The 12,695-nt window shown below is 41.4% G+C and overlaps 1 protein-coding gene across 1 annotated transcript; it reads right to left on the reverse strand.

The window, feature by feature from the left end:
- Positions 1-2,755: 2,755 nt before the first annotated feature.
- Positions 2,756-8,209, reverse strand: LOC109463247 (visual pigment-like receptor peropsin). Its single transcript, XM_019759994.1, has 6 exons — positions 8,035-8,209; positions 5,805-5,957; positions 5,258-5,398; positions 4,525-4,641; positions 3,914-4,125; positions 2,756-3,580 (listed from the first exon to the last, which is right to left on the reverse strand). The coding sequence occupies exons 1-6, from the start codon at positions 8,207-8,209 to the stop codon at positions 3,212-3,214; spliced, it is 1,167 nt and encodes a 388-aa protein (XP_019615553.1). The 3' UTR covers positions 2,756-3,211.
- Between the last annotated feature and the right edge of the window lie 4,486 nt (positions 8,210-12,695).

Raw genomic sequence — 12,695 nt, forward strand, 5'->3', positions numbered from 1 at the left:
GAAAGCTGCAAACCTTTCAAATCTAATCACTGTGGCACATTTCGGCCGTTTGTGAGTAGGTGAAAAGCTTGCGACGAGAGCTTACTGCTCGCCTGCAGCTGGTTTCAACTGGATCTGGCCCGAAGATATCTGCCTGGAGAGTATAATTCAAGCTTTCACTCGCAAGCTAATCAGCGCAGAATAGTAAGTGGTTATGGAGCAGAGGCTACACTCGACCCACTATTAATGCAGCCTGATCTGGCGAACGTTGTAACATGCTAGTAGTACATGTAGATAAAATAGTTCCCATCAGCCTTTCCCTGACAACGCTTTAAGATAAATTCAGGCCGGAAGAGACACTGAATTCAAGAGTGGAGCTACGCTTTACATAACATGTCTGTCATCTTGTTATGAATTACGCAAGACTTTGATTTTGACTGAGACTGTTGAATTCGACCCTATGATATTTCTTCAGCTATCAATTAGAGATAATAAGCGTTCCCTGCGATTTGCGGGGCATTAAAGTAGGATACTTCAGTAGGCTAAATCATGCCTTCGCTTTACGCAGAAGAGGACATGGCTTGGGTTGCTGAGAAAATAATAGAAATTTGTAGAATAGGGGGATTTCATGGGGGTTACAAGTCATAGGGTTACATTCCCTACTATTTTCTCAGCAACCCCGAGAATCCGGTGGGGACTTGTACTTGTAGAAGGACGTGATTTCAGTGGTTGTCCATAAGACCAGCTGTCAAAGGGGAAAATCCGGAACCACGTTTGCTTACCCAGTCGAAATTTATTTGAACAGACACTGGTAAATCAATTAGCAATCCGAGTGCATGATATGTGAAGAAGAAACATTAAATTGATCGGAACCAGCAAAATAATCAAAAGCAAAACATAAGTGACACATACTGTTTCATATCACACAGTGATTTGAATGTCAAAAATTTACATAATCAAGTATATTTTGACGCTATGCTCACTACACATATCAATGGCCTTGCACATATGATACATCATTTCACATCATAGCATACAACTGTTTACAGAATCTATCTGACAGAATGATCAGTACACCGGAACAAATACTATACACGTTACCAAAATACGGAAAGCACCAGACTCAACCAGTAATTGACCACACTTAGCTTAGGAATTACATCATAATGACAGCAATCAGTCGAGCCAAATTACGTCAATACTGCCAAAAACGCTAGGACTAAAGCATATAAGAACAAGATTTTGTCAGACGGCCAATTGTTTTGTTCACGCTTTGATATGTTTACGAGGTAGAGGAAGGCCTAAGCGACAAAAATCTAAGTAACACATCTATCCACAAAAAATATCAGCAATGACTTCAGTTACAGAATTTCAATTTTACAAACATAATTGTTTTACAATTTTACAAACATAGATATACAAATTTAAAGTTATCAATGTGACCTATAATATTTTATTGTACATATTATACAAGGCTCATCAATGTATGTCACATAGAGATCAATCTCTGAAAATGATGCTTGTTGTTGTTTGCAATACATATTGAACCCTGTACAGTTGTTGTATTATATTTATTGTTGTATATTCTTCTTAATTTTATTCGTTTGTTCATTTATACTGGCATACGCACGTGCACACGCACGTGAATTCCTAGCATCGGGTGCTCTGTGTGTGATGTGTTATGTGTTATGTCCTCGCATGTGATTGCAAATATGTTTTAATTATAGTGTCAGTAGATGTGAAATACAAAACGTAATGTTCTGTGCTGTTAGTGTCTAATGGCTTACAAAGCCCGAGCCGTGGAACAGACAGGAGGCGGTCAAGTTTTTACCTCCGGGGAAGGAGATATCCTTCCGCGAGGAGGTTTTGCTATGGTTCGAAACATTTCTGTCAGCAGCTGTTTCTCGCGATCGGCTGGACGGATTTATTCATTTATTTATTTATTTATTTATTTCAGCTTTATTTACAACAACATGTAAAAAGGTTGGGGGAAACAGGAACACTCCTTTTTAATGCCCCCACCAATATAAACTGATAAGGATTACATAGATAATAAACAAAATAAACAATAACAGAAATCATAACAACACTACTTACAAGGGTGGTGACAAAGAATTAACAAGGATTTGTCTGTGGTTCGGTATACGTATTGCTGTTGGGCTGCAGATGATGCAGAACGTTTTTGTTTAATTGCATATGTGTTTATGGGCGTCGAAATAAAAGGTTTTTAAGTGCTCCGGACACCCCCGCCATGCTGAAAATGGTAATTACCATGTTGTTAAGGAATGGGGCGGTTGCAGTTTTGGGTCTTAGCATTCAAAAGGGGTCAAACAGAGGGGTGTCTGGTTCCGATAAAAATTTTGGGTGACGGCGCAGCAATGACGGCGCGGGATGACGGCGGGGGTAATGGCGCGGGTGACGGTGCAGACTGTCAGACACGTTAATCAACAGTCCATACCGAACCAACCGTCAGTAGCCATCAAACACATACAAACATATTACGCACATAACTTTCATACTACACACAAACAAATAACCTAAACCAATAGAACACAAAAAAACCCGGAGGTTTGAAATCTACGATTTCCCTTGTTTATTTTATTTTTACAAATGACGAACTGTGTGCTTGATCTCCTCTTTGCCCACCCCTTGATCAAAGGGAGCTAGCGCGAGAACACTCTCGAACATCGGAACAGATATCAAAGACAACAGCCGGAGGTTTGCAGCGCCGAGTGACGTCGATGACGCCGCAGGCCGCGGGAGTAAACAACCGTGGGTGTAGAAGGTCATATTTAGTACATGAGATTAGCTGCGTTATCAAATAATGCAACATTTTTGTATACTAGTACTCTACCCAGCTATTCATTGTTTAGAATATCTGAAAACCTCTTCATTCGAGGATGATAATTTTAGTTTTTATCTTGTAAAAAGAAATTGCAGCATCTGTTGAATGCCATATCCTCGGCCATCTGGGCCACTATGTAGGTCTATGAAGTAATCTGTACGAAGGATTCGGCAGAGCAGAAATACTTTTGAGCATAGCTCCGACCTCTGCCAAACGCAGCAAATTTTCATTATGCCAACGCGTGGAAACAGCTCAACTGGTGATGCAGTACCCAGACCACTGCTACCCGTATTTTATATTATATAATACATATCACCATAATTCAGTCTTAGGCCTGCAAGTGTGATAAGTGCGTATGAAATGTCAAATAAACCATTTATTACCCTTCTAACAAGAAGTCGATTGCCTGTCGACCGTGGCCGCAGCACTGGGTGGAACGGACTTCATGGCCATGCCCTCCTCGGCAGGCCCTGCCGCAGGGCACCTGTTCCCGCGCACCACTGGCACGGTATTCAGAGGATTTACCTGGTTATTCATACAGCCGAGCCTGCGGAAGGACTTTGCAGCCGCCTGGCGGAACTTGCCGTTACAGCAGGCGTAGATGACGGGGTTCATCATGCAGGACGACTTGGCGAACAAGCTGGGCAGGATTGTGGCGATGATGGGCAGATCTTCCTCAGACAGGATGTCCCAGGTACAGGACACGGCATACGGGGTCCAGGCGATCAGGAAGGACACCACCATGGTCAGGCACATCTGTGGGATTCAGAAAAAACGACCCGTACGTCTTTATAGCTTTAATATATTTTCTCAGTATCTTGCTTGAAATATATGCAGCTGCATTAGAATGGCGTGCAGAATTCATACACATATAACATGTTCCTAATAACATGTTGGATACAATCACGCGTGTATGATCACTGACCGATACCAAAGTGAATGGGCATCTAAAATTATAGGCAGTACCGTTGCCTAGAATTCCCGTGAAACCAGTTCTAGGCACCCCTACAGTTGCCCGGTGAGAATGTTTCAGATAGTATTTCGCTAAGAAGACGAGAAAGACTACATGTAGCTCTAACTCTGACTTACCAGCGAGGCCTTCATGATGTCTTTCTTCACAGCCTTCTTGGCCTTCTCGCTGGCCAGAGCGCCAAACTTCAGGTTCATCGACTTGAAGAGGATGTTGAAGTAGCAGTACGCCATGATGACGACCTTGATGACGTAGCCGAAGATGATGCAGTACGCGGTGTAGGCGATCTCTCCCGGGTACTGCACGTTCCAGTTCAGGGAGCAGATGATTCCTGAAAGGCGTGGCAACCTCGTTAGTACCCATGGCCATCTCAAGCAGTTAGTTGGTTTGCGGACAAGATTTATCAAGAATTTATGAGAGAACTTTGGTGATTTTGTCAATACGAAGCGTTGGATGCAACTCATTTTATGGCATAAACGGCCAAAAAGCCACATTAAGGAATTTGTGGCTTTTATCTATATTCTAATTATTATTCTATGCCAATGACGTCCTAATAACTTGAATGCTTTGCATTTTAACATGTATTTGTCGCTCTAGAAAAACAAAGTTTGAATTTTAAGTTTTCGTCATTTAATACCACGCAATCAGAAAGATACGAATGACTGTAGCAACAAAATAAAGGCTCGTACAACTAGAGGCTCATGTACAATTTCAGTTTGAAGTTACTCACGGATCGGTTCATAGGTGTAGTAGTTGACGCCGACTAGCGGAGGGACCGTGAACGTCAGGGCGTACAGCCAGATCCCGAGGATCACATACATGGTCCTGCGATGGGTCAGCAGATGGGCTGGGAGCAAATACACAGTGTTCGTTTTCAGAGTTGGAGCTTGCTGGTTTAAGATGGGATTACACAAACCCGAACGAAATGTCGATATAGAACTAAACGTGAAAGAGAACCTGAAATATCATTGACAGGTTGTGGAGACTTTCTAGCCCAGGCAAATTGTACAAGGTATTCAATCTATTACGCTGTGATGCCACCTTATCCAACATAGAGACATAACTTCACATAGAGCTTATTCAGACGACCTAATTCTGGAACCACGGTGATATAACATGCAACTGTGCTACTGGCAGTGAACAACACATTTGCATTTGGAGCACGATTATATCATTCACTTCAACGAAGCCACTATAGCACGATATACGTCAGAGCACCAAAGTGAGTGTAGTCTAGTGGCCTTGCATTCATCCAGCCTGTCGTGGATGGGCTCTTTAGTGCCGTGTAAGCTCTCAACCGCCCGGCCCAACTAGCTAACCGGCACTGGTTTTGCCCTCCGCAATATCCTAGTAGGTCAGGTGGGGGAGAACAGCTCTTATAGCAACGAAGCTTGACGGCCCAAATCCACGATAGGCTGGATTTCAGGCTAGTTTAAGCTTAGCAGTACTGGTGTTTTCCTTACCATACTGTGGTTTACAGATGACGATGTATCTGTAGACGCTGATGGCACCCAGGGTGATCATGGTGACCATAGAGAAGGTGTAGCAGATGAACGCATATGCAGGACAATACCCGTCCCCCATCACCCATCTTCCTGCGAACCCTATAAATCAAACAAACTCCCTCTGTGATGCTGCAGTCACAATTCTATGCCAGGGCCATGAGGGCCGGCCAGGCTGTTTGGACTAAACAACCGCCGACGAGAATCTGAGACAGCGTTTGGGCAACAATATAGCTGAATCTTGTACAACACATGCACGACTATCACATTAATGTTCAATTGTACACGACAATCTTTCGATGATTCTGACCAGACCCTAAATGGAAAGGGCAGATAATTATGAAGTGTCTTTGTTGTGAAAAGCCTGTTTTTCCACTATTCAGCAGTTTTCATCATTTTTTCGTACGAGCTGGCCTCGTGGCCTCTGTGAGAAGGTAAATCTTACTGAGGAACGTATTCTGTACATTCGGTCATGTAACAAGGCAGAATGCTTTCCTCCCCCACTCACCTGACACGGTGGAGGCGGGATATCCAAAGATGCTGACGCCCAAGTCAGCTATGGCCATGTTCAAGAGAAGACTGTTGTGCTCTTTTTTACGGAACTCTTTCTCTGTCACGAATACGATGATGGACATGGCATTCCCGGCAACAGATACTATTCCTGAAATGTAAAAAAAATCATAAGATCCTCGTGTTTTATGACCGGAAATTACATGTACACATTGTGAGAGATCCGACCTTTACTTAGGATTTTTTGTGGGTCCTAGCAGGTGTTACAGTGACAAGCTTTACGGTTTCTGGGAGGAGTATTAAAGTCGTATTGCCGCTCCCGGCTATAAAGATCCTTCAAAGCCTATAGATTGTTGTGTTCCATCCACCAAAACCTTGCCCGAGTTACCCGCTACGATATACTTAAGTCATTCGTAATCTTTTCAGATATTCTAACCATTAGCACACTGATGTAGCCGCTTGGACACCGATTCTCTATTGGTTACGGAGTCAGGCAGTAGATAGAATGCTGATTCTAAACAACTAGCTGTTGATACAAACAACTGCACTGGTACGGTTGACGTTGTATCGACTTTTCTTAACGAGATACAGTATATAAACAGTAATAAACGGCTACTATCATTACTACTATTTTTATTTCAAAGTATACCCTACTATTCCTTGCAGAATCTAAAACATTCTTTGCTTGAAAATATTATGAGCTTTACATGCTACCCATGGACCGCACAATTTAACGGAAAGGAAGGGGCTTTTAAGCAGCTAGCCCTGCTGTCCACAATATATAGCACAATACTGTCCTTGGTGCTGAAGTCACGTCCAGTGAAGTATCGTGACGAAGACCGTAAGTGTACTGAGGATTATTCAAGGGTATCGTCTCTGATCCTGAATTGTTGGGAATGTTCTATGGCGTTCCACTAGATTCTGCATCACCTATCTATAGCACAATGGTATGAAAACCCGGGCCATACCGTTTTGTTTCTCAATGGCTTCAATTGCAAAGTGTGGATATAAAAGTATGGAAACATACGCGTCGATACCGTGAAAATCTACGGGTAAATTTTCTGACGATGCCTTTGCGTCCAATTTATTAAAAAGCAACGCACGCCTTTTGATAATCAGGGCTTATACCCTGGTGACTCCTTGTGCGAGTAGTTTGATTACACTTCATCCTTTCTTATTAGAGGACTCTCCAAGCACCTATGCATTACAGTCAGAGAGTAGCATAGAATTATCCTAACATGCAAGCCACGTTCTTCCTGTTGCTCTTGCCAGCAAAAATCTATGCTTAGGTGTTGAGCATTCACATCACTAAATCATTTGACATTTGACATAATGAGCCAATTGCGTGAGTTGTATATCACATTGATCCTGTCCATTAACAGCTTAGTCTTCCTATGGGGAAATAGAGGAAAAAACATGAAATAATCTTCAAGTTGATAGTCTCCACATTGTGGTGAATACGCCAGAACTGTAAAACTGAGGTTTGTACCATACTAGTCATACTTTCCAACGACAAAAAAAAAAACCTCGCAAGCGCCAGTTTTAGCTTGGGTGCCCTTCTAATTAGTTTATATATTAGCAGAGCCCCTAACGATAAGCCCTTACTGTTACACTAAATCCTTTCCACTAAGAGCTGAATTGACAAATGTTCCTTCCCTTTTCGTCCAAGTAGGTAAGATCAACTGCGATAAAATGGTAGTTGACAGAAGAATGCTGTGGGCGAGAGTGTCAGTAATTTTCCACTGCGCGGTGGAAAGCGAAAACCTAATGATTCCATTCACTACATAAATGAAACGCAAAATTTTCAATCCACGACGGGAGAGCGCAATCCCCGACACTCATATCGATGTCGTTACCCAATCATCCATACACTCAAGCATCGTGGAAAAATTCATACTCCTAATGCAACTAGGCAAACCTTCCACCAGAACATATCTGTTCTTTTATCTGTAACGTTACTATAACTGAAAAGCCAGAAGTTGGATTTATTTAACGATACTTAGTCTTATTGTGTACCCTTAACTGTATCTGTTCATCATGTTTTGTTGTGACCTGTACTTAGTCCAGTGTGACAAAATGTGCAATAAAGTTCGTCATTCATACGATATTACCATGAAGTAATACGTTAACGTTATACCCGTACACAGACATTTCAGAAACCACGGTCGGCAGGCTTTCTATAAGGCAGACAGGTCTGAGCCGCAACTGTAATCATTAATCTAACTTACCAAGAAGGGTGAGATAGATCGCGACAGCAAGGTAGGCATGGTAGCCTATGACAACTTCGTCCTCGGAACAAATCTCTTGGGTCGGTCCGTCCGTCCCGGGCCACTCGCTGGAGTTCTCCGGGCTGTCCGTGAAGAACTCCCCGCCGGGCAGCCAGGAGCTGGGAGAGGCGTCCATGACTGGTGCGGTGTGCGGCTGGGAGTGAGATGTACAGGATAAGTCTCTAGCCTAGGTCCAGTCCAGCGCGCCTCACGGTAAAAACGTCAAGACTCGCGGGGCCAATAAGGTTTGGTCGTGAGACTGACGTCACTGCCTCGATGTACGCAGACGGCGTAAAATGCTCGCCAATCAACGTGATCAGACCGCACGAGGGTGTTCTTCAAAGTCTGTCAGATGTAGCCAAACTAAATCTATGTATACTAAATGAGATTTATGTATAGGCTTGAGCAAGTCTATTGCTGTCCCATTGAAAGTTGTCTGCCAAAAATCATCCACCAAAGAAATTTGATGGAATCGCTAGTCGCAGCCTCATTTATCGTAACCATCAATTTGAAAGCGCTTTAAATTGCTCTCAATAGAATGTGAGATACTTCGCAAAGTATCGAAGCCGAAAACGTCATTTGAAGCATGGTTGACCCTACTATATACAAGTAGGTACCCGTGTGCTATTCTGTGCAAGTCATTACATAGTACTCTGATATAACTAAACAGATTATGTGGCTGATTATGCACCTTTCCCGTGGATCGACACGTGTCTGTAATCGCCACGTTGATTCTTCCCTTCACTCTGACATTATGCCTTTAATACCAGACTTTGGCTGCCCTTTACAGCACTTGACTGCAGTTATCTTAAAGTTTCTATCCGGCCAGCAGGGGAGCGCGATTTAGTCAGGCTGTTGAGGCCAAGAACCTTTAGTAGACGCTGACCTATATACATCCATGCACTACATACGTGCAGGCTGTGCAAGTTGGCATCAACAAGGACCTCATGTCGACCTTGACATTCACGAGAGAAAACGATAGAAATTGATGCTCACGACAACATATCGAGCATCTGGACTATATTTCTATTTGTTATTATTACTATTTATTACTGTTATTGGTTAATTACTGTGTTTTCGTTATTATCATTGCCATTATAATTTATTTATTGTTTTCGTTATTATCATTGCCATTATAATTATTTATTGTATAATTTTTGTATGCTAATGTTATTATTTGTATGTGATTGTTGTATTGTGCTGTGTAATACAGGGCCCCGTTGAAAAGCAGTGCCATCACTGAATTGGGTTACCCTGTATAAAAATGACGGAAAATAAATAAATAAATAAATATTTTCGCATACCGTGACTAAACACTGCTCAAGCTCAGTTGGATGTAATTAGAAGGGAGAAAGTGGTTCTTGTCCGTGTGAATGATGCCAAGAGAGTGATTAGAGACAAGGGATGGACGCCATCATGTATTTGTGAACCATGATTCCTGCCACATATTGTGTCCTTAAGAGCATTTAGAGTATGTTTTGGCATACACCAACATTGCATAGTTAGTTGTGATTAGAAGGTAGAAAGTGGGTCTTTTTTATGTTGGATGTGATGAAGATGCGAAGTAAGTACCTAATTAGAGACAGTATGGACACCATCACGTGACTCATGTCTATGAGAACCATTATACCAGTTACATTTTGTAGTACGCTTTTGGGTATAGACTAACGTTACATATAGTTAGTTGTAAATAGAAGGTGAAGTGGTTCTTCCCGTGCCCCACAACGTGACCACAGGCTGCCCTCTTCAGGCATCAGGCCTGGCAGCTCACCGACAGGTCCGAGATTAAATGTCAAATACTAAAGAATAATAACAAAATATAAAAGAAATCACTTTGATAACATGACAGTGAGATAAAGCGTGCTGAAATCAAAGGAATGGAGTGGACTTATTGTAGCCTCAGGTACTCCCTTTGTACAAGCGGCTATGTTCTTTCAAACAGCTTCAAACGCCATACTTTAAAACCCGCGTCATTTCCTCCTTTCTTGGAGACAGAGACGCGCGATGGTACTGACAAATATGTAATTCACCAGCCATTTTTTTTATTTTACAAAAAAATTCAATTATTGAACCATTGTTTATTCATGCTGTGTTATGCCGAAGGGCGGTTATACCGGCTATACTGATACAGATACATATGAAATACTCAAATTGGTCTGCTGGATTCTTTTGATTGAGGTTAGAAGAGAGCAGGTCAGGTAAGACAAAAATCTATGTGGTAAATGTTACATGATTTTGACAGGAACAGACTCAGAGGGATTGTGTATAATAAGGCCTTTAGGTGAAATTTAAAAAAAAAAAACACGTAACAAGACCAGAAGTCCACTTCAAGGTTACAGATTACAAGTCATCGGATAGATCTGAGACAGCATCTGTTCTCCCTGGGTCAAAAACATCATCCACTCACTGAGATTGAGGAGTTCAATGCTTCATGGAAAATTTACATCAACACCACATTTCTCATAAAAACTCATTGATTGCATGTATTCACTCAAGGAGGGTTAAAGTATTCAATCAAGAAGGCTCTTTGCTTCTATAAAGCCAGCCTCTTCTTGCCAACATAAAAGCTTCATCAACACTACAAAGCCACTTGTGTTAGAAACACATGTATATGTACTCATTTCTTCAGGGATTGTAAGCATTCAATAGAAATGCATGTACAAATTCATATGATGTATATTACTAAATTTCACGGATACTTTTAGGTTTCTTTGCTTAAGATTGCAAAGAAGCCCCAAAATGTAATTTTCTTGGTGAAAATTATCAAAAGACACCCTCTGGAACAGAAACATACACAGTAAAGAATTCACCCCATCATATAAAAAATTGTATCTTTAATATGAAATACAGCTTGCTGTATTTGTTGAACATACTTTACTTTTAAATTTTGTAGGCTGTATACAATTTCTATGTTCCAAAAATTCTACTTGAAAATACAACTACATTGTATCTGTGTTTCATTACTTATATTTTCGAGAGATGTCCTTGACTCTCTGTACTGCAATAGGACGGTAGAATGCACGAGAAGACGCGGATTTCATCCTCTTTCCCTTGAAGTTGACGGCGTTTGGGAGGAGAGACTTGGGGCGCAGATAGAAGCCCAGACCTCCTGGTGTGTACACCCTCAGCTGGGCCGTGGTCCACTTGTCTGGAGTCACAGCTACCCAACCTAGGATTGAAATGGATAGGGCTACGTTACATGTATGCAGATCTAGTCTTATCAAATATCAGTACTCTCTGGAGATACATACTATAACAACACGATTGCTAGTGTTGAAAAATGCCAAGAATGGTGCCACGAAATGGCACAGTCACATTTGTTGAATGACTTGGATCTCGTAGAATTTTCAAGCAGACTGTGACAGATCCAACTGCCAACAAAGATCTAATACAGACTTTTCTGTAACAAGACGGTTGGATTTTGCAGGAAACATGCATTACTACCCTAAAAACGCATACGGTTTACGACATACAACAATTGTATTGTGTATGTGACCAGCGTCCAAAATATATAGGCTGCATTCAATCATTTGATAGATAAAGTTACATTACAGTGTAGCAACAGTCTGTTTCCCATAGCATTCAGCCATGTACACAGTTATCTGGCACATTAGGAGCATAATAGAGTGCTAAAAGGAACAGACAAAAATTTGCATAGGCAAGCAATGCTAGCTATGGCTATAGCCTTCAAAGTTAATCTCAGCCATTACCTGTATGTACATGTGAATTACTGAGCCAGTAAAACAAGTAGGGGGAAGAAATTACCCATTATTAAATATTTCACTAACACAAACATACACCAGAAGGACTTACTATTTTACTAACACAAACATACACCAGCATTTACATGACATGCATGTACTAGGTTCGTAGCTACACCAAATTTGGTCAGGTATACTTATGACATTTCATGGACTTACATGTACCAATCTTCTGGTATTTTTGTCCAGATTTTTTTCTTACCACTCCCAAACACATCAGACATGTGCAAGTTTAGGAAGGGCTATCGCTAGTATTGCTGCATACGTGTACACCCAGTGGTAGTGCAAGTAGTATCCAGTCTTTGATCACACTGCCCTAGTAGTCTAATATAATGGGCTGTCCACAAGGGTATCATTTGTGCAGAGGAAGAAAATAATGCGGCCTAATTTGGTACCTTGGGAGATGTCAGGGGTTGTATAACCCAATTCTGAAGAATAGCCGTTGATTAATGTGACGATAGAGAAATTGATGAGGCCATTATCTTTACCTTGGGGCAAGCTGAGGGTGATACATCCAGATTCTTATGCATTACATTTCCTTTAGATGGGAAAGTGATAGATGCAGTGGAAAATGAACACATTTTGTTTGTGAATACTCTCATTATAAGAATTATAAGACTGAAAGAAAAAGGCCTTTTGAGGCAAAACCCACCGTCAACAAATGTGGGACTAATGAGTAGCCACTGCCTCCAAAAAGAAGTTAAACCCCCCAGTAATATGCATACCAGAAACATAGAAACATCAGAAAGAAGTTGAGGCTAGATCTTTTTTTTTTTACACTTTACATTTTACCTCTTTACATCTGAAAATGTATGTTAACAACCCTGAGGTAATGTATATTTTCAAACTCACCTTTGTAAC

The sequence above is a fragment of the Branchiostoma belcheri genome, unplaced genomic scaffold (assembly GCF_001625305.1).
Source record: "Branchiostoma belcheri isolate BF01 breed outbred unplaced genomic scaffold, Haploidv18h27 scaffold123, whole genome shotgun sequence".
Classification (NCBI taxonomy): Eukaryota; Metazoa; Chordata; class Leptocardii; order Amphioxiformes; family Branchiostomatidae; genus Branchiostoma; species Branchiostoma belcheri.